Source organism: Salvia miltiorrhiza, chromosome 4 (assembly GCF_028751815.1).
Source record: "Salvia miltiorrhiza cultivar Shanhuang (shh) chromosome 4, IMPLAD_Smil_shh, whole genome shotgun sequence".
NCBI classification, from domain to species: Eukaryota; Viridiplantae; Streptophyta; class Magnoliopsida; order Lamiales; family Lamiaceae; genus Salvia; species Salvia miltiorrhiza.
Window position 1 is genome coordinate 24,498,721 of NC_080390.1, and position 22,589 is coordinate 24,521,309.

General features: G+C 38.3%; 5 protein-coding genes across 6 annotated transcripts; 2 read left to right on the forward strand and 3 right to left on the reverse strand.

The window, feature by feature from the left end:
• The first annotated feature begins 3,265 nt into the window (after nucleotides 1–3,265).
• On the forward strand, nucleotides 3,266–4,607 carry LOC131019522 (uncharacterized). The gene is made up of 4 exons (XM_057948069.1): nucleotides 3,266–3,391; nucleotides 3,478–3,789; nucleotides 3,866–3,970; nucleotides 4,053–4,607. Exons 1-4 carry the CDS (start codon nucleotides 3,317–3,319, stop codon nucleotides 4,455–4,457), a joined length of 897 nt encoding a protein of 298 aa, XP_057804052.1. The 5' UTR covers nucleotides 3,266–3,316; the 3' UTR covers nucleotides 4,458–4,607.
• A 7,295-nt stretch (nucleotides 4,608–11,902) lies between these two features.
• Nucleotides 11,903–12,912, forward strand: LOC131019524 (LOB domain-containing protein 33-like). Its single transcript, XM_057948070.1, has 2 exons — nucleotides 11,903–12,430; nucleotides 12,529–12,912. The coding sequence occupies exons 1-2, from the start codon at nucleotides 12,152–12,154 to the stop codon at nucleotides 12,793–12,795; spliced, it is 546 nt and encodes a 181-aa protein (XP_057804053.1). The 5' UTR covers nucleotides 11,903–12,151; the 3' UTR covers nucleotides 12,796–12,912.
• A 237-nt stretch (nucleotides 12,913–13,149) lies between these two features.
• Nucleotides 13,150–18,505, reverse strand: LOC131019520 (uncharacterized). Of its 2 annotated transcripts, none has more exons than XM_057948066.1 (7): nucleotides 18,327–18,505; nucleotides 16,263–18,116; nucleotides 15,483–15,916; nucleotides 15,233–15,394; nucleotides 14,963–15,038; nucleotides 13,600–13,755; nucleotides 13,150–13,469 (listed from the first exon to the last, which is right to left on the reverse strand). In XM_057948066.1, exons 2-7 carry the CDS (start codon nucleotides 18,102–18,104, stop codon nucleotides 13,332–13,334), a joined length of 2,808 nt encoding a protein of 935 aa, XP_057804049.1. In that variant the 5' UTR covers nucleotides 18,105–18,116; nucleotides 18,327–18,505; the 3' UTR covers nucleotides 13,150–13,331. The 2 variants fall into 2 exon arrangements, with proteins under 2 accessions (XP_057804049.1, XP_057804050.1); XM_057948067.1 differs by having other exon boundaries at nucleotides 13,257–13,483; nucleotides 18,327–18,496.
• A 122-nt stretch (nucleotides 18,506–18,627) lies between these two features.
• On the reverse strand, nucleotides 18,628–20,329 carry LOC131019521 (uncharacterized). The gene has a single exon (XM_057948068.1). It carries the CDS (start codon nucleotides 20,243–20,245, stop codon nucleotides 18,890–18,892), a length of 1,356 nt encoding a protein of 451 aa, XP_057804051.1. The 5' UTR covers nucleotides 20,246–20,329; the 3' UTR covers nucleotides 18,628–18,889.
• A 450-nt stretch (nucleotides 20,330–20,779) lies between these two features.
• LOC131023191 (glutathione S-transferase T3-like) lies at nucleotides 20,780–21,763 on the reverse strand. Its single transcript, XM_057952736.1, has one exon. The coding sequence runs from the start codon at nucleotides 21,761–21,763 to the stop codon at nucleotides 20,780–20,782; it is 984 nt and encodes a 327-aa protein (XP_057808719.1).
• Between the last annotated feature and the right edge of the window lie 826 nt (nucleotides 21,764–22,589).

A 22,589-nucleotide genomic window follows, 5' to 3' on the forward strand; every position in this document is an offset into this window, starting at 1 on the left:
ATTGTTGTCGTAATAATTGTATGCTTTTTTGGGGGGATGATGAAATCTTGAACGAGTGTAAGTTTTGCGATGCAAAACGTTACAAAGAATCTTCTGGTCCCAGTGGTGGTCGCCAACGATGCCTAGTTGCAGTCAGTCAGATGCATTACTTTCCCATCACCCCAAGATTGCAAAGGTTATATGCATCTAAAGCAACAGCAGCTGATATGCGATGGCATGCTACATCAGTTAATGATGGTGTGATGAGACACCCTGCAGACTCACCTGCATGGAAACATTTTGACAACACATTTCCTGATTTTGCGGCCGAGGTCAGAAATGTGAGATTGGGGCTTTGTACTGACGGATTCTCGCCATTCAACAATTTTGGAAAGCAATATTCCTCATGGCCAATCCTACTTACTCCATGCAATCTTCCTCCTTGGATGTGCATGAGAGAACAACACATATTTCTCACTGCTGTCGTCCCTGGGCCACACAATCCAAAGGATATGATTGATGTTTTTCTTCAACCGTTGATTGTTGAGTTATCTCATCTTTGGGAAGTGGGTGTCCAAACGTATGACATATCATTGAAGAATAATTTCGAAATGCGTGCTGCACTTTTGTGGACAATTAGTGACTTTCCCGCTTATTCCATGCTTTCTGGTTGGAGTACAGCTGGTAGATTGGCATGTCCACGTTGTTGTGATGATACAGATTCTTTTCGATTACCTTTGAGTGGTAAACAATCCTGGTTTGACTGTCATAAGAGGTTCTTACCCACTGATCATCCTTTTCGACGCAACAAAAATGCGTTTATAAAAAATGCTCAAGTAAGAAAAGGTCCTCCATAAACAAAAAATGGGTACCAGTTGTTGGCTGAGATTGAGGGATTGGGGATTAAAAAAGTAACAGAATTGACAGTTGAAGATACTCGATTACGGATATCTAAACGACAAAGAACTTATGAATCAGGTTGGAGGAAAAAAAGTATATTCTGGGATTTGCCATATTGGAGTTCGTTGCTTATACGTCATAATCTTGATGTTATGCATATAGAAAAGAACGTCTTTGATAATTTGTTCAACACCATTATGAACACTAAAGGCAAAACAAATGATACGGCCAAATCTCGCGAAGAATTGAATAGGTTTTGTCGCAGACCTGAGTTAGAAGCCAATGAACAAACAGGAAAGTACCCTAAAGCATGTTATATGTTTGATAATGATGAGAAAAGAATCTTACTTAAGTGGATTGAAGGGCTTAGATTTCCTGATGGCTATGTATCCTCGTTGGGTAGATGTGTCAACTTGAGTACACTTCAAATGTTTGGTATGAAGAGTCACGATTGTCACGTGATGATGCAACGAGTATTGCCGGTCGCACTAAAAGAACTTCTACCATTCAATGTGTGGAAAACAATTACAGATCTTTGTCTCTTTTTCAAAGATTTGACATCACCAAACATTCAAGTTGACAATCTTCTTCAGATGCAAAAAAATATTCCTGTCATTCTCTGTAAGTTGGAAAGAATCTTCCCTCCTAGTTTCTTCGACTCTATGGAGCATCTTCCAATACACTTGGCCGATGAGGCTATGATGGCAGGCCCCGTACAGTATAGATGGATGTATCCATTTGAGAGGTACTTGGGAAAGTTGAAGAAAACAGTTAAAAACAAAGCCAAAGTTGAAGGATCAATTACAAATGCTTATCTTATGGAAGAGGCTACAGCATTCTGTTGTTATTACTTTGAAGATCACGTTAAGACAAAGCAACAAAATGTACCTCGAAACTTTGAAGGTAGTGGTGTTGATGTGATCCCTGACATGTTGTCTGTCTTCAAGTATGTTGGGAGACCATTGGAAAGATGACAACTAGATTTCTAGAACCTAAAGAGCACGACGCCGCCCATTTGTACGTGCTAAACAATTGCACAGAAGTTACAGAAACCTACACAGGGTATGTACAAAGCATATGTTATTAAATTTATTATTCTACACATAGGTTGTTTAATAAATATGATATATATTAATCAATAGGTTGTTTGAGGATGAAATGCGGGCCAAATTTCGTGATATTTCATCCAATGAACTTCAATAGAAACTTGAGAAAGAATTTCCCACATGGTTCAAAGCATATGTAAGTTCTTTCATCCAATGAACTTCAACTCAACTCAACGTATTATGTCAAAGTATACTACAATTGGTTTTAACTAATAAGTTTCTTTCATTGAATAGGCTTCAAATCCAACAAATGGGCTAGTCAATTCATTTTTGCATCATTTGTCATTGGGACCTCTGCACAGAGTTACTACATACCAAGGATTCTTTGTCAACGGATTCAAATTTCATACGGTTTCTTATGGCTCGAAGAAATCAACTGATAATAGTGGATTGTGTGTTAAAGGTTCAGTGTTGAACGGTGTCCAGTTAGATTTCTATGGTCGTTTGTTAGAGGTTGTTGTCCTAGAGTATCCTGGGCTACCAATAAAAACAACCACATTATTCAAATGTGAGTGGTTTGATCCTCAAACTCCAACTGGAACCGACATTGATCGTGACTTCAATCTGGTTTCGGTGCACAAGAATCGTCGTTATTCCAAATACGAACCATTTATCCTCGCCAATCAAGCTGCACAAGTTTATTATTGCTTGTATCCAAGTAAAAATAACAACAGAAGCAATTGGTTGGCTGCTTGTAAAGTGAAAGCAAGGCCAGTTGTTGAAGTTTCCACAACTGAACTTCCAACAACATCTTTGCCTTTTCAAGAGGAAGTCGTAGGCAGAATATCTCTTACGAATATAGATGACATTTCAACAATGGTTCATCCACATGGAGGCGAGGTGGACATAGATCATGATAATGATGATGATGAAGATGATGAAGACCTTATTTTACAATCCCCCGAGTCTTCTAACACTGAATCAGATTGAGTAATTAATGACTTCAAATAAAACATATTTGAACATTTTATATATTTAATGTGTTAAATAATAAACTAATATACTAATTACTTCAAATTTGGATATAGATGGATGCTTCTACTCAATCCGGATCTAATCCATCCGGTTCTACTCCATCCAGTTCTGGTCCATCCGGTTCTGGTCCTATTTTCGATAATAGGCCGCCAGAGGATGAAAACCCTAATGTGGAGGAGGAACGTGTTGCTAGTGATGGGCGGATATGGGTTTATTTCACTCGTAGGTACGTTTCACAATGTATCAGTTAACTTCAAATTATTTTGTACATTAATTCTAAATTTAATTTCAACACTTTAAGTGTTCTGAGGCCGACTGGAGCTATTCGGGCTAGGGCGACTGATAGCTTTCAAGGTATGCCACATGAAAGTGGCACCAATTGGAAGAATTTGACTGAGGGGATGAAGGATTTTTATTTTGATGAGTTTGAGGTACGATCATCTCATATATAATTTTTATATTCTAAACTAACAATCACAATACTAATTTTTCTCTTATTTGCAATATCTTTAAATAGAAAGCATTTTGTTGGGATAAAACGCAGCATACCAGGCATGTTATTAAGAAAGCGTGGGTTAAGGCAGCTCGAGTGGCGTACAAGGATTACATCAGCAATTGCAAGAAGGTCATGTTGATACATAGGAAGAAGATTGATTATCTTCAGCCTAACATTGAGGCGGCTTGGAGGGCTTATTGGGCTTTGCCTGAGACTCAGGCAAGGTCTGCTCAGGCGTCCAGGAATCGCCGCTCAGAGCCAGGCGGTCCGGGTACAGGGATGGCTATCCATCATGGAGGGTCGCGCAGTGCTTTAGATCATGCTGAGCATCTGGTAACTTTACAACGTTTTATTTAAAATTTTGATGCATTACTAAATTGTTACTTATATTTTTAATGTGTTTTGTAAGGCTCGGGAGAGCAATATTTCTTTTGACGAGGCTACTTGGGCGACTTTTCGACGGATCCATTATAAGAATGGACAGTATACCGCTGGACGACCTGCGCAGCACGGGGTATGACGTTAATTTAGTATCTTTAAATTCCTTTGTTCGAATAATTTATTTTACAACTATTCTAACTATTTTTGTATTGTAGTTGGAGGTCGAGAGGCGATTGGCAGAGCTTCGCCAAACACAGGAAGAGGTCACGCCCGCAGATGTAGATCGCATCTTCCGAGAGGTCGTCACTCCTGATTCGAGGGGGCGCATCATGGGATTAGGCATGATGATGTCTAGGGCGATTACTGAGAGCGGCGAGTCGTCGAGCACGCACTCCACTAGCACCTCCCAGTTTCCTTTCCCTGTTGCCTCGAGAGATGAGCTCATTACATTGAGGGAGGAGCTGAGCTCCACACAGAGGGAGCTAGAGGTCAGGAGAGCGAGCGAGGAGGCTCAGAGCAGGGCTATACAGGAGATGCAAGCCCAGATCGCCCTCCTCATGCGAGGATATCATGCACAGTCCCCCTCCGACGCCTCTGATGGGACCCACCCGGACCTCTGATTATATTATTTACTATCGTTTGTTAGATACTATACTTTGAATACTGAATTTCTAAACTTGTTGACATATTTTATGATTTGCTACTTTGTTATTTGATGTCTTTCTACTTTGCTCATCTTCATGATTTTGAATAATTTATAGATTGCTATAGCTACATAATTGAAAACAGGAATACAAAACAAAAAAACAAAAAAACAAAAAAACGACCGAAATTAAACAACGACCGAAATTAAAAAAAAAAACGGTCGTTACGAACTAACTGAAAAAAACAGGAAAAACGACCTCTAACGACCGAAATTTCGGTCTTTAAACAACGACCGAGTTAAAACGGTCGTTAATGCTTTCGGAAGATCAACGACCGTTTTAATAACGGTCGTTGAACAACGACCGAAAATCGGGAACCAAAGACCGAACTCCGGTCGTTGCTCAACGACCGTTATTAAACGGTCGTTGATGATCTCAGAAGATCAACGACCGTTATTAAACGGTCGTTGATCAACGACCGCAATTCGATCGTTAGGTCCACAAATTAGTCGTCCCGGGAAGCTTGGCTACGGTTTTAAAGACCGAATAAACGGTCGTTATATTTAAATTTCGGTCGTTGAAATTCAACGACCGAAAAAAAACTGGTCGTTGAAGGCCGCACGACGAACAAAACGGCGACCACAGTTTTCAGTCGTTATTTCGGTCGTTAGGACTTTAACGACCGTTTTTTCGAGTTTAACGACCGAATTTTCGGTCGTTAGAGCCGCGTTTTCTTGTAGTGTCACTTCATCTGTGATCATGTGGAAAAGAAGGATGTATCAGTTGTGAAGATTCATACAAGCATTCAACGAGCCGACTTGCTGACCAAGACGCTTCTGGAAGATAGATTCAACGATCTATGTGGAAGGATCGGACTACTCAACCCGGAAGAATGATGCTGAAATCAAGATTTCAACTGAAATCTCAATAACTGATGTTCAGTCAACTGAACTCTCTCAACTGATGATGTGGCAACCCAAGAAGATGTGTCTTCTTAAGGGGGAACTGATCTCAATAGTTCAACTATTGACATGGTATCGACTGACTACAATGATCAATCGACCAGTAAGTACATTATATATCAGTTATATCAGTTATGTATCTAAATTTTAACAAAATCGACCTTTTCAAATATCTTAACTGATTGTTGGAAACATTTAACTGATATCTTTGCTGGACAATTTTTTTTTGTTAAACTTTAAAATATTTCGTTTTGTTCCGCCTTTTCACCTGCCTCTGCTACAAAATCTTGCAATTAAATTTCGCTGATTTGACAAGAATTACTTATTTGATTTTCACAACTTTTGAGGTACACCTCTTCTGTAGAGACGGCGGACGTGAAGTTTTCTCTTAAAATTGGTTTAAGGCACCAAAATCGAAAAATCTTTTCAATTCTAGCATTTTATATACCTCTTACTTTGAAACTTTTCTTCATCACAACTTACACTCTTCCACAGACTCCTCTGTGAGAATATCTTATAGCTGCAGAAAACTTTTATTCCGATAATGGAGAGATCAATGACAACGAAGCCATGGAGTGGAAAAATGATGCTCGCACACCTGATCTATGCCGGACCATTCCACTGGACCACAACACTTCTCTGAAGTCAAGTTTCTTTCTTCTCTCACTTGTATCCAGCGACGAAAGTGTCTTCCATCCTAATGTCAGGCGCCAAGAAGCTTCTAAGCTTCAGGAGGATACAAGTTGAAGTAACAATCTCCAAAAGTTACTTCAACTGGTTATCAAGCTCATCTCACGTATCTTGTATACCTCCATGGCATGCAACAACAACGAGCCTTCACTCGTTGTCCGCCGGCATCCTCTGCCGCACATGGTCTTCTCAACATAGACCTAGTGCCGATAAATCGACAGTGCTAGTCCTCAAAACTGTCACTGATTCTATTTTTACCTCTCACACCCATCCCACCTTGTCTCTCTCCCTCTCCATCTCAAACCCTCATCTTCCCCTTTAAGGTCCGTATGTACAGCCGCTTTTCTTTGTCTTTTCACAAGAGCAATGCATACCCACCTATATCCCCCATCTTCATCTCCACATCCATGCTCTTCTTCTCCATCTGTCACTCTCACCCTCCCCTACTGGCGTCTTCTTCTTCTGAGTCACCTTTGCTCAAACTCATCTCAAATCTTCTCACGGGCTTCTGAGAAACAGAGTTGGGTATCGTCTGATCATAGCTTCCATCATCATTCATCTTTTCTTTTTGATGTTGCAAAAAAGGGGAAAAAGAAGGCAAAGAAAAACCATCTGAGACTGAAGCTGGTAAATCAAAAGGATCACCAGAAGCTCAAAAGAGAGACGAACCAGAAAGACCTCGAGTCAATGGAAAACAAGTGTTGAAGAAGAAACAACAAATGAACAACAAGAAGAAGAAGAAGATGAAGATCAAGCTGGAGTCCAACACTTTTCATGAAGGATTATAGCCCCAATAGGATCGTTTCTTGGATATCTTAATTCATCATACAACGATTAATCCCTAACATGCTCCTATAAATTTAAGTGCTGCACATTGGAGTTAGAAACACTTACTTGAGAATTGTATGTAGAGGCTGTCGATGACTGAGTTGAAAGACTCCAGTTCTGATCTTCTGAACTGTATCCCGCTCAACTTTCACCATTGGAAGGACAACGAGTTGTGAGAGTTCCCAAGGAGAAATCGGCCTTCTCAAAGTTAGCGCCCCACTGCTGCACTCTCGAAACCCTAAAAAAACGCTGCCGAAATCGCTACTCAGCCAATCAAAGCCTTCCAAAGTTTGAATCAAAGAAGAGAATCACAAAGTCAAAATCAGTCCATTGCTGATTACATATATTATCTTAGAACCTTAGACAAATATTGTTTATCCAAAGCCTAAGTTACTGATTACAGAGAACCTATTCTCTGTGATCTAGTTGGGAGTTTTCGAACTTCCTTTCAACTGAGCGAAAAGAGTGTTTGAAGTTATGTGGAGCTCAGACCAGTGTTCTGACTCCAGAGAAATCTTAGTTCCCAGTGCGCGCTAAGTGCGTTTGAGAAATCCAACCCAGTGTATTGGTGCTGAAACGTGTGGTTTTAGTTCAAGGTTTGTTGTGCACCCGTAAGCATAAGCCCAGAGTGTTTGTCAGTGTGATCTACTGATCGTGGATGTAGGAATTGGATTTCGAACCACGTAAATATCCCTTTGTCGTTTATCGCTTTCAGTTTTACTTTCTTATCTCTGCAAAACCCTTCTGTTAACTGAAACTGACTAACTGCAAAGTAAAACTAAATCTTGACAACGTGCTTAATCACAAAGGCTATTTCTAAAGAAAAGTTTTCTGTTGCCAAGTGTTATTTGTCTGACTGATTTATCTTTGGATAGTTAGGAGCATTCTTAACACTTCTCTATTTTACAAACTAGACTGAAGCCTAACGCATATCAGTTAAAGTCTTGGACTTGACTGGTATCTCTTTACTGAAGAGAGTTTCAGTATCAGTATTCCATCAAAGTCCTTCTTAACTCTTTCATTGTTAAAAGGTTGTGTTGGTTTGTTGATGTTTGTTTAAAAATAGCTTATAGGTGTATTCCCCCCCCCCACCCCAATATTCATGTTAAAACATGGTATAAACATATTTAATTATGTAATAGAGAACAGAGCAAATGATTGAAGGATGTGTTTGTATTGTATTTCTTGTTATTCTTTCTGAGCATTCAGACACTCTTTTATAGGGTCAGAAAATGATTGTACAAGGAAAGTGAATAAAAAGAAACAATTATCAAGGATCTTGATTGCTAGATTGATCCTTAATGATGCTAATTGATCTTTTTCCTTTCAACATCCACAACCGTGAGCCCCTAAGGAGGCTCTTAAGTGGTCCCCACCATTTAAGAGCTTCTTCCCCACAGTGGAGGCTCTCTGCATACGGGCTCTTATATTTTAATACTCCCTCCGTCCGCCAAGATTATGTAAAAATTACTATATTTGGCGTCCGCCAAGATTATGTCACTTTCCTTTTATGGCAATGGTCCCACCATCTTCTTTAATATTTTATCCTTACTAACACTCTTTATTTACAAAAAAACCACTCAAAATTCAATCTCAACCACACATCTCATAAAGTGGTGGGACCCTTTCTCCACTACTTCAAAATTATCACCAATTTTATTAAATCCCGTGCCCAAGCAATTTTACATAATCTTGGCGGACGGAGGGAGTATTTATTTTAAATGTTTCTATAAATTAAATTAAACATTGAATTTAAAATTTGAATTTCATTAAAATTAAAATTGAACGTTGCATTAATTTTAAAAAATACATTGAATTAAAAAATAAACCCTACATTAATTAAAAAATATAATTACAATAAAAATAAAATTCACCATCCTCAGCGACGTCAAATTGCCAAAACCAACTTTTCACGAAACTCCAACTCGATCGAAGTTATTCTCAACGTATCTTGCCCATGAGGATAGAGTCGGTGAGGTCCCGTTGCGTTTGGAAGAAAATATCCATGACTTTAACCATGTTTAACATGGCACAACCGCTCTTTTTTTTATTCTCCCCTTCGGCTAACATCTCGGTGTTCTTCTTCTATTTTTCATTATCTTTTTTTTCAGCCTTTTTTAACCTATAGGCTTTGTTGTGATACTCAACTCCGAAGAAGTTGGTGTGTAGCAATCATCGGATCCCTTTGAACACTTGACAAAGTGAATGTCGTCATTATATGACGAGAATATTTAAAATTCGCATAGAATACGCAAATAGTGGGAATATTCAGTCAAACCAAGAAATCCTCCCAATGTTTTTACAATTTTGGGCTTAGGCCAATTTTCCACAGTGTTGAGTTTGGTAGAATCAGCTGCCACTTTCTGTTTCGATATGACATGACCCAAGTATTCAAACATGAATAATATAGAAATAATTCATAATTGATAGAAAAGACACTTTCATCGTTAAGCTCGAAAGTGGAAAGGCTCCTTCCCCACTAGCCAGTAGCCACTATCCATATTAACAAAGCAGTCATTTCAAATTCAGTGCATTTCTAACAAAAGAACAAAAAAAGAAATAAAAAGGGTGAAAAAAATTCTTGATAAGATGTACTCCTTCCGTCCCGTTAATAAAGACACACTTCTTTTGGGCACGGGAATTTAGGAGAGTTAAATTAGAGAGTAAAATGTGTTAGTCTTTTATTTAAAACATTTAATTAAACTTTTTTAATTCTTCTTTTTCTCTCTCTTCTCCTCTGTCACTCCTCCCTCACCCCTCCCCTTCCCCATCCTTCTCTCTCCTCCCTTCTCTCTCAGTCGAAATTCTCTCTCTCTATGAATTTGAGAATCACAGTTCCATCATTGTTGTAACCTCATTTTACTATCTTTTCTCCTCCGACGAAATCGCCGGCGACCACCATCGCAGACCACCGTCGAAACAACAAGAGTAAAACAGAGCTGCAACACAACCATTCCCATTCCTCACATTTTTTGAGAGAGCAGATTATGAAAAAATACCCAAATCAAAAATGGAAGAACCAGAACAAAGCGGTGGCTAGGGCTTAGAGCGGCGGCGGCCATGGCTGCCGTTGCAATCGCTGGGAATCGAGAGGGAAAGTGGTGGCCTTGCTGCTGTCACTCTGAATCAGGTGAAAGAACAGCGATGGCGGCTCGTTGTTAGTGATTCGCCGGAGAGAGAGAGAGACGCCAGTCGATGAGTTGTTGACTGGTGCGTGAGAAAGAGAAAAATGTTGAGATGATCGAGGGAGATGGAGAGGGGCGGGGGGTGCATCGGCAGCTGTGGCTTCGCCGGCGGCGGTTGCTGCGGCTGTGAAGATGGCCGGTTAAGGTTGGAGAAACCATGGCTACTGTGAAGAGATAAAGAGAGAATTGGTAGGTTGGAGAAATAGGTTTGTATGTGGCCTTAATTAATTCACTAATTTAATGTTAATTTTAGCCCAAAATAGAAATGTGTCTTGTTTAATGGGACAACCCAAAAAGGAAAGTGTGTCTTAAATAATGGGACGGAGGGAGTACTATATAAGAAATACACACTTCGATAAAAATATACACATATACAGCCTACCGCAAATTTTAACCATAGAAAATAGAATCCGGCCCATTGGCGGGATATTATCCGATAGGAAAATTGCATTATTCCGTCGAATAAATCAATTTTCTACAATAAAAAATTGCGGCAAATAAAAGTGGGCATATTCTATATATTTTTATGAAAATGAGTAATCCTGTCAAAACTAAAGTGTATATTTATGAATTAACATACAAAATTAAACTCGCCTTTAGGAGGTGGGGACAAGACGGGAAGTTGGAATTTTTTCACTTCAATAAAAATGGCAGACTGTCTCCAATTGTCTCTTTCATCAACACTTTCGGCATTCCTCTGTTCCTAGAGCCTTGCAAGGTTGTAACTCTCTCTCTCTCAGAATTTCATGCAGCAGCTGTTTAAGATAGGGCCACCCAAATATTATCATGCAAGTTACTAGTCCTTGAGAATAAAATATGCATAAAAAATAATTAAATATGCATGATGATAGTGGAGAATGAACATGCACAGACAAATTGGAGTTATGAGTCATCTAGCTTAGCTTAGCTAGTTTCATTCCCTAGCGAAAGGGGCTATAGAATATAACATAGTATGTTTTACAGCGTTTGCAATCTAATTTGGAGATATAATAATTACTTTTGTGTGATATCTACTAAGCATGAATGACTGAATTCTTTTATCAAATTAATCACATACCTATATATATACGTGCAGAGAGATCATATATAGATAAAAAAATAGTAAAACTAATATCTTGTTTATTTTGATTGATTGAAACTTTGGAATATCCCAAGACCTTTGATTATTTTTATCATTCAAACTAATTTTGTTTGATTCTTATCCCATAAAATACGTGAAGTTGGAGAAATCCTACTCTTAAAGATAAAAATATTCAATCATACATATAATCAATCATACAAAGTAACTACCTTTAATGTGCAATAGCTTGCAAATCGCACGAGAGAAAACCCAAACATGACAGACTCATACCTTTAAAAATGTTGTTGGGAGCTTGGGATTCACTATTGACCTACACACTCAAAGCGCGAGAGAGGCAGCATATCATATATGTTGGACGACTGGGATGTTGCCAAATGTGTAATAGCTTTTACATCAACGGTGGATATTGCAACAAATGCTTCGTTCATAACTCACCTATAAACTATGCAAGGCAGCCATTATTATAAACTGATTACAAGAGATGGTGAATACAAACCAACCTACTTTCACTTGCATCATTTCCCATTGGCACACACTAACTAGACAGTCAAAAAATGAACAATGAAAAAGGCCTCGACTGTTCACGTATGGATTATCTTTTTTTCTGGGAAAAGCCAAACGACTTTAGTCATTATTGCTATGTAAAGAGAAAAGGGTGACTGTTGTACTTGGTAAAAAGCTATTAAAAATAGAATAGCAATCAGCAATATTCTCTCGGTTTCGGAGCTACTTATTATAATATGATGATTGGGTGTCTCTATCATTCGTTACGGATAAAGCTCCTCTCAAAAACACAGAATTTGTGAATGAAGTTGTTGGGCACGAAGGAGACCTAAAAGAATGTAGTTGCCATTATAAAGCAAAATGTGTCCCTGAGCCTTAATTATAAAGCTAAGACAAGGGCAGGCACGGTGTTAACAGCAAATGACGGGAGTAAGCTCTTCATGCGGAGCATGTAAGTTCTTGAGAAGGAGGTGCACGGAAGAATGTATATTCGCGCCTTATTTTAGTTACGAGCAAGCAGCAAATCACTTTGCAGCGGTCCACAAAGTGTTTGGAGCCAGCAATGTGTCGAAGCTGCTATCACATCTGCCGGAGCATAGCAGAAGTGATGCTGCCATAACCATATCTTATGAAGCGCTGGCACGCATGGAGGACCCTATTTATGGTTGCATTGCTCATATCTTTGCCCTACAGCAGCAGGTTTCAGATTGTCCCACAAAAATGTTACCAATATGTATGTGTTTTAGAGCAAAGCGTATAAAATGAGACGAAATGAAAAGAATTGTTTTGCATTGCAGGTGGCTAGCCTGGAGGAGGAGATACAAATGTATGGAAAAGCAATGGCTAATCTTGGCATCAATGGTGAGAGCAGCAATGGTTACTTTAGCAGAGAATGGGAGAATGAAGCAATCATGCAGACGATGATGGATCCTGGAACGAGCGATGAGATATTCGAAGCCTACTTGCTGGAGAAGCTACTTGAACAAGATTATTACCTCTGTCAAGACAATAATCTTGAATCTCTGTGGACCAAGTATGCAGCACCACCTCTGTCTCAGTGGTAGGGAGGAGAGGAGCTTACCTCATCATTTGTTTTCTTGTGTTGTTTTTCACCCCTAAAGTCTGTAAGTTGGGAGTTGTTAGCCAAAGCTCTAATACCATCTACTTCTCATCCATCTTCACATCATGTTTGCTTCTTCACGCCTGCTCGCACAAAATCTGTCTGTCGGTTTATAGGCGATATTATCGCAATGGGATCATGATCCCTAAATCTTGATTGCAATACAGCAATATCGTCTGTGGAGGCTTCAGCAATAACGAATATTTAGGGAAAGGTATCTTCCCCAGGGATTACATTTCTTTTTCTGGTTTCTGAATATGGTAATTTGGTCAAGATTCATGAGTTCATAACAAACATCTGATCTGAACTTAAAGAAACCTAAAATGAAGATTTGCAGAGTCTGTTTCAACAACATACCGGATACAATAACACATTGCTTTGATTCTGGATATATGATCAAAATAAGCTCCAAAAAGGAATTGTTACACCATTTATGCACAAGAAACAAAAGGTTGAGAGAGCACTGGTACCACTATTAGCTCAAGTAGAGGCAGATGGGTATTTCAGTGGACCTAGAAGGAAATCCGGAACTTCAATATTTTTAAATACTGGAGTCATCTTCAATCCAATAAGTTTCACTTGTGGATTCGAGTGCCCCTCAACAAAAACATCCGTAACCTGTAAAACAATCACTGTTTTCTAATCAATGGATAAAAAGCAGTTGCAACTCAGCATCCTGAGTAAATGGCATAGCTTAGCAAATTAAAAATACCCATCAATCTTAATGCTTCATATTTTTAAACCAGACCTGTGTGCAGCCAAACAATTTCAGCACTTCTAGCAATAAGCATGAATCAACAATCAATCCCAGTGCTTCATTGGTTAAATTGCGACACCAGGATAGATCCAAACTACGTAAGTTTTTGCAATTTCTTGCAAGAGATAGAGCAGTATGCGTTGAAACCTGAAATAAAACACACAGTTGTTAACCAAAAAAACATGTAGGAGTGTCAAAAATCATACAGACAATCAGCTAAACACTACTTTCTTCCAATTAGTGACTTCTTTAACCTTTCTCATTCTCCACATTTAGGTACAACAAACTTCATTTAAAACATGCGCGTATCGGATCCAAAATATTTTGATTTTACACGTATAGCATTCTATACAAGACCTTAGATCTGATGCAACCAAAAGAAATACTGGTTGATAGTACAAATTATTTTATTTTATTATATTTTAGTTTCATCAAACTATAGTATTATAAATGATTAAAAAGTATAAATTAATATTACATAATACAAATTACATTATATATAATAGCTAACTAATATATATATAACTCGAGTCAGAAAAGGCAGTATGAGTAATCTAAGAACAAGAGATCTACTTTGCCAGGCTTTATATGCTCGAGTAGGACTCAGGGGCGGAGTCACACACTCATTTTTTTTGTAAAATGTATGAATTAAGAGAGAGGGGAAGAATAAAAGCCCCATCTTCACATAAAGAAATTTAGGGCACTGTACACCTGCCTCAGGAATTGGTTAAAAGTGACAATCATTAAATTATTGGTTTATCGGATGATTGAGTTGGCATTTATTTTACCTGTAGCCATTGCTTCTATTGAGAGAGCATTTTCTGCAATGATTGTCGATAATGATTTGCAAAATCGTATGAAAAAATGAGTGGAAGAATGACAATTTAGTCGTGTACATTGAGTGCAACATTTGATAACAAGAAGATCTCGCAACATTTTCAATTGATGAGTGTATGTTGAAATCAATTGTCATTTTTTCTCAAACAAAAATAACTAGTTTGCCAAGTATCTATTCTTAGGTTATTTATAATGTATTGGAACTATTTAATCTAAGAAAATATTGTTCGTTATTATTACTATTATGTTTGTTTTTTACGAGGGAGGGAGAAAAAAAAAGTACGAATTGCCCCAAAAAAAAATTGGCTACCGTCCCCAAGCCCCCGTACAAGTTCACCCCCCACAACCCAATGAGAATTCCTACCTCCGCCACTGGTAGGACTTGTATACAAGGCCATATAACCAAGTAAACTAGTCTATGTTTCTAATAAACCAGATAAAATAAAACATACCCCTTTTGAGATTTCATTTCGTTACCAGTATGAGTTTTAGGTAGATTTGACTAAACAAATCTTACCTGGATAATATTATTAAGCGACAAGTACTTGAGAGATGCTCCATTAACATCAAGATATGCAGCAATAGCTTCATCACTGTCCAAATATAAATAAGAGATCTCAGCTACCAGTTTCCATACTTAGGTATGGTAAGGATCAATAAACAAGAAAAGTGACTTAAAGGTACATCTAAAAGCAAGGCAGACTTTAGAATAGGTCGGCATGAAGCTTTGGCACAATAATGTACTCTATAGCCAAACATAATGCAGCTGAATTAAATAATTTGATACCTGAATGCATTACGACATAATTTTAGCATTTGAATTGCTTGGCAACCATTTGCAAGATGACCTATGGAAATATCCGTCAACTTGCGCAAGTTCATGATGTCTATTGCTTGTAAATTAGAGCAAGTACCACCAATGACTTCCAAAGAAGAATCAGTCAACTCTCTGCAAAGAGGTCAAAATATTAATTAAATTTTGAACATTTAAAAAAAACCTGAAAATATATACATCAATATCATCATCAGACACCTACATGCAATCTGCTAAAACAAGCTCCTTCATTCTGGAACCATGTACAGAGACGAATTCCCTAATAAAATCATCGCAAACAGTCAGAATTCCAGCTACTGATAGAACCTCCAGATTCCCTAGCATTTGCAGAGCTGGGAGAATGAGCATAGCATCTATCCCATGAGAATTATCAATGTATAATTCCCTTAAAACTAATCTCAGTGAGCTGGCAAGAGAACAGATTCCTTCAGAGGTAAGCAAGGGGCACTGACTGACATCAACAGATTTGAGAGAAGGAGCAGCTGAAGCAAGCATATTAAGTCCAGCATCTGTAAGACGATATGCACCCTTCAAGGATATTGATGTCAAAGCAGGAAGACTATTTGGAGAACAAGCCAGAGTAGAACGTAGAACGTAGTCTGGCATACAGCCTCCACCTTGATCAAATTGTAACACCTATCAGAGACAGATAACATTAGGTCCTTCACAAGAAAAGTGCATGAAGCTGTAGCAGACTAAGTATATACAAGCCCAAAATGAGATATCATAATTAGATGGGAGGTTACATCTTAAAAGCATCACATCAACATGGAAAAAATGTTAAAAAGAAAAATCATTCAGAAACAGATTGCTAGTTCTTCATATTGATTCACCAATAAATGTACTAGAACCAACAGGAAATTATACATGACAAGAAGAGGCATAATAAAGCTCAAACAAGAAAAAAACTTTATCTGTATCCAAGGCAATATCAGTTACATGAGCATGGAAATGCAAAATGTTCATTAGATTAAAATCGCACCATTAACTTGCTGGAGTTGCAACCCTCAAAAATCTTGATAAATTGCTCCTCAGATAACCATGAACAATCTCTTATGCGAATCTCTGTTGGGGTACCATGCACAAGCAATTCAAGAAAATGAACATCCATGCTTCGATTATCACAAAGGAACCAACAGATCTTGTGCCTCAGTGCATCTGGGACAAAGTCAAGAGAAGTGACAGCATCAGCATTGCTGGAAAGAATTGACAAGCATATATCTTGCAAAGAGGGAACTTGCTTCTGGTGTTTGCAAGACTCATGGTTCGCGGGGATCCACTTTAGCTCAACAGCTTCACTTTTATCAGTAGAACCCCCATGCCTCACCCCACTCCTATTACTTTCACGATCCTTAATAATTTTCATGGCAGTAGAAAAAGGGCCAGGCCAATCCTCTATTCTAGTACTGGTTTCAGGAGGTGTGACATCGTTTCCAGCAACATCATGAGAAAGGCCACCAAATTCATCTCGGGAAGAAAAATGAGCAAATCGAGATGCATTTCTGCGGGCAAAATTTCTAAATCGTTCCCTATGTACACTTCTTGTACTATTCTCACTCAAATTAGTCCCTCTAACCTGAACTTCATCTGGCAATACCTCATCGGATGCTGATGAGTTAACGCCCGAGCCACTACTTCCATTCACATTCTCTTTCACTGTTTTAAGGCCACTAGAGGAAGATGCCACAGGGTCCAATTTTGTTTTGCCACTAAATAAAGATGACTCAACATCCAATTTCATTTTCCCTTTACTTTCTATGCTCAGTTTCCCTCTAGTCATCATATCAGTTTTACTTGCAACAGTACTTTTGTCTTTGACTACCTCTGGACCTGAACTTTCCGGCAATTTACTAGCATCATGATCTGACTGACCAAGTGATGTACTGATTCTGTCATTTACTCCGGGATTCAGCAGAGCAGAATCATTTATAACCAATGTTTCACAACTAACTTTACCTCCACCTTTCCCTCTTCTAGCAAATCTCCTCTTCTTCAAGCAGCCCTTTTCATCTTCTTCAGTTTTAGCCTCTGAGATACTCTTCACCGGTACATCATCGCTACAAACCGCACCAACTTCTTTACTATGCTGAATTCCTTGAAACAAATCACCAGTAGTATGAATGTTATTTATTTCTCTCTGTGGAACTCTCTTCCCTGACCTCAAGCTCAAGAAGCCTTTCTCCAGCTTATCCTTTTCAGATGATTCAGGGCCCAAAGCATTCATGTCCATGCTTAATTGCCTCTTGCATTTGCCATTATCCCGCGTCTCCCTCACAGAATGAATCATATCATAACCAAATCCCAACCTAGCAGCACTCACACTATCCTCAATCTTCTCACTGTCTTTCAACAATTCCACGAAACCCCCATCATCCGAATCCTGCCCATCATCCGAATCCTGCTTAACTTCCAAAACTATATTTGCATCAGGATTGCCATCTGAACTCTCAACCCCCAATTTCATATCAGAACCATGTCTCTTCCGATTCCTTGTATTAACACAAGGTAAAGAAGTCCCCTCGACTTTCTTCCGTTTCCCACTTCCAACCTCAACATTCTCCCCCGCCTTTTTCGCCAACCGAGAACTGTGTCTTCGCACACTTACACTTTCAGAAACCACAAATGAGCCGGCCCCAACAACAAACCCTATTTCGGAATCGAGAATATCTCGCTTCGGGGTACACACACACTTCGGTGATGGATTCAGGAATTCAGAGGTTTTCGGCGGCGTCACCGGTTCACCAACAACATTTCTCGGAGCCGATGCCTGCGACGGCTTCCGTTTGGGAGTAGACAAAATCTCCCTAGATCTCAACACCGTCATTTCGACGCAACCCTATCAAGTAAGACGAAGCAAATAAGTTGCTTATACAATGGTGTTGAAGCAGATCGAAACAACAAAATGTAACGAAAAAAGAAAAAAAAAAAAACTCCAGAATTCTCAACTACAGCACTACAGAGACATTTATCACAAACATATTATACACACAAATAGTAGCTTAGATACACATCATATCATAAATGAGGTAGGGAGAGAGCAACTTACGAGCAATGAAGGAGGGTGGGTGGAAGTGGCAGAGGGCGGCGCACAGCGTTGGATTTGAGATCAACTCTCGATTTTGCAGGACACGCATCAGTTGATTTTTGACTCTTGAGCCGCTTCGTATTTCCCGCCAAAAGTAGAGTTAACCCTAAAGGAGAATTGGCGGTTGTATAGTACTCTCCGAAAATGTGATTAGACCATCTTTATCAGCAACCATCCAACCACTCAACCATCCAACCATCTTTAATATTTAATTAATTTATCTCTCTTCCACATCACTAATATTCATCCCAATCCAATCACCTCTATTTTTGTTCATTTATCAATGACCACCCCAACCATCCAACCACTCAATCACAACATAATTTTATAATTATTTTATTATTATTTTTATTCGTAATAATTTTAATAATATTAAATATAAATTAAAATATTATAAAAAATTAAAATACAAAAAATAACAAACTAATAAAAATTTAAATTACGACAAACTAAAAATATAAATTACAACAATCCAAACTTAAAATAGAAAAAAAAAAAAAAAAAAAACAATACATACAACGCATTTAATTATCATCTCCAAACTTTTGCCATATATGCTCGATCAAGTCATGTAATAGAGAGTTGTGATCTTCTCTATTGCGAAGTTGAGACCTAGTTCTCATATAGCTCGCTAGGCTTGCAATCCTATTCGTAGAGTATACGAAATCATTAGTTTCCTCTCCATCTTCACTTCGACGAGTATTCTGTCTTAGTCGATCTTCGATGAATTCTGTAGGATCATGATAGTTAAGGTAAGTGCTTCTTTCATCTTCCACTATCATATTATGCATGATGATGCAAGCAATCATTATTTTTCCCATAATATCACGATCCCAAATAAGACATGGCCGCTTGATAAAAGCAAAACGCGCTTGTAAAACTCCAAATGCTCGCTCAACATCTTTTCGGGCAGCCTCTTGATGTTGAGCAAACAACTGGTGCTTTCGAAGTTGTGGAGCAGGAATAGATTTGATAAATGCCGCCCATTGAGGATATATACCATCAGTGAGATAATATCCCATATTCCTTTCGCGACCATTAACGATATAATTGACCTTAGGTGCTCGACCTTCCAAGATATCGTCAAAAACAGGCGATTGATCAAGTACATTGATATCATTTCTTGAACCTGGGGTTCCAAAAAATGCATGCCAGATCCATAGGTCTTGTGATGCAACTGCTTCCAGAATAATTGTTGGCGTACCGATTCGTCCTGCATATTGCCCTGCCCATGCAGTAGGGCAATTTTTCCATTCCCAATGCATACAGTCAATACTGCCCAGCATGCCTGGGAACCCTCGCCGTTCTCCGATATGAAGAAGAGCTGCCATATCTTCTTCAGTTGGCTTTCTGAGGTACTCAGCTCCGAAATTGGAAATGACACCTTCAACAAATTTGATGACTGATTTACGAATGACTTGGGCACTCATTCGTAAGTATTCGTCATGCAAATCGGCTGAGGTGTCATATGCCAACACCCTCATAGCAGCAGTACATTTTTGAATTGGAGACATACCAAGACGGCCAGCTGCATCAGGGTGTTGCTGAAAAAATCTATCGGTGGCGACGAGCTTGTTCATTATACGTTCGAACAAAGGCTTTCGCATGCGAAACCTTGTTCGAAAATATTCTGGGGGATAGATTGGATCTTCTGAAAAGTACTGCTCGAACACACCTTCATGGCCTATCTCACGTCTTCTTTCAATATACCGTCTCCTTCCTCTAACGGCATGATTGGTAGGTTGTACAGATAGACTTGCGGCATGGATGACCACATCCTCAATGATGCGATCAAGTTGGCGATTATGTTCGGCAACGCTTTGTTCCAATGCTTCATCATCGCTAGAATTTGAAGCATCAATATTAGAACTAGAGGCCATTTTCTGAAGAAGAGTTTTTTCTATGTAGAGTATAGAAGAGTTAATTGTTTCGTTATTTGAGAGAGTACATGGATAACATTTATAAGCAAGAGCATGATAAGTGTCAGATGCTATCTTACACAACAATTCAGAAATCACATGGGTGGTGGTGCCACCGAAAGTAAAGGCTTTTGGAACTATCGTGACAATAATTCAAAAGTCACATGGGTGGTGCCACCGAAAGTAAAAGCTTTTGGTAATGTCGTGACAAAATGAAATTACATTGAAATTACACAAAGCGAAATTACATTGAAACTGCACAAACTGAAATTACATTGAAATTACACAAAATGAAATTACATTGAAATTACACAAAATGAAATTACATTGAAATTACACAAAGCGAAATTACATTGAAATCGCACAAACTGAAATGACATTGAAATTACACAAAATGAAATTACATTGAAATTGCATAAATTGAAATGACATAAACAAACCATACAACAATAATTTAAATAACACAATAATTAAAAGCAAGCATCATAAATTCGATTAGATTCCATAAAGTTCTGCCATTAGCCGACGTTTGAGAGCTTCCTCATCTGGAGATAACTGGTTTTTTTTCATTAACGTATTCAACGTAGATGTTTTCATTTCTTTTTCGCGTGTGATTCTCATTTCACGTAGTTCAGCAGTGAAAGCATCTGAAACTATCGAAGATTGTGATTCTGTTTGTTTTCCTTTTCTTTTAGCCTTAGCTTTAGCTTTATCCCTACCAATAGGACGATGAAATTTTGAAGCATCACTACCTGGAGTTTCTGGAGTGGAGTCGGTTGGAGGATCCACATCTTCATCTGTCCTCGATTTTTTTGAGCTGCTACGACTTTCATCAACACTGTCTTCGTCGTCTGGGTGAGAACGACGTACGTAACCAGTACTATCCAATTTCAGTTCCCAGTTCGGATAGCTGCTCACAACTTTTTCAAACACCTCATGGTGAGTAAACTTAGGTTTACCGTAAATTGCTTGAGCTGCTTTCTCGATATCCTCTTTAGACTGACCACTCGCTCGTCGCTCATATGCTTTCTTGTATGCAGCAACCCACAGAGTTACATTTTTGTTGAGACGTTTGTAACGGTTCCTCAATGATTCCACGCTCCTTCGACCTCCAATTTCTGGATTATCTGCTCGACTTTGCTCATACATATCTGCAACAGTTTTCCAAAACGACTTACTATTTCGGTTAGTGCCAACAATTGGATTGTTACTGACAAAGCACCAAGCAGACATTAGTGATATATCTTCTATATCAGTCCAACTTTGAGCATTGCTGGAAGGATTTGCAGAAAAATTTTCAGAGGTTTGGTGATATTCAGAAATAGGAGAATCAGTTGGATTATGCGAGAACTCTGAATTCATAGCATAATCAAACTCCGGGAATTCATTGGAGCTTGGAATATCAGCAAGATTTGGATAATAGTCTTGGGAGGGATTAAAATTTTGAGAGTTGAAGAAAGAATTATTGTGGGGTTCCATTGAAAAATAGAGAAACAAATATTAGAAATTATATGTAGAGAGGATAAATGAGAGAATTTGAAGGTGCATTGAAATATAGCAAGAGTGGTCTCTATTTATAGAGAATGAAAAAATATAAATTTTGATATTTTTAATTATTATTTTTAATATTTTATATAATAGATATATTAATTTTTATCAATTATCCTAACAAAATCTACCCAACCAATAAAATGTGGACACATGTCACGCCACCATTCATCCAAAGTTGGATGAGAGAGAGAGACCACCATGGTCACATTTTCTCCCTGGTCGACCAAGTCTTGAACTCCACCTTTTAATTGTTATTTTTTTTTTCCATTTAGCTTAGGTGGCGGTCGACCACCCTTTGCTTTTGCCACCGATAAACATGGTCTTATAGTGTTAACGGGCACAAATAGTAAAAGCAAAGGGCGACTATTTTATAAATAATAAATGTAAATGAGGTTTAGTCCACGTTTGATTGGGTGTTTTTAGAAATTGAAAATGAATTTAATTAATTGAATTCATTACTTATTGTTTGGTTTGAGTAACGAGTTAATCATTACCTTTACTTAACACTAACCCAATCACCCAATTTATTACCCTTCAAAATATATGGGAAACAAAAGAAAGAGAATCTCTTACTAATAATCCATATCCATTGTTTAACCAAACACTCAAAAAAAATAATGGTTATTGTTATCATTCCACTCCTTTATTTGATTTCATTATCTTTCCATTCTTCTACTTGAACCAAACGAGCACTAAAAGTATAAAAAAGACTTCTAAAAAAATACACAATCTTTGTGGACGGATGAAAATAATA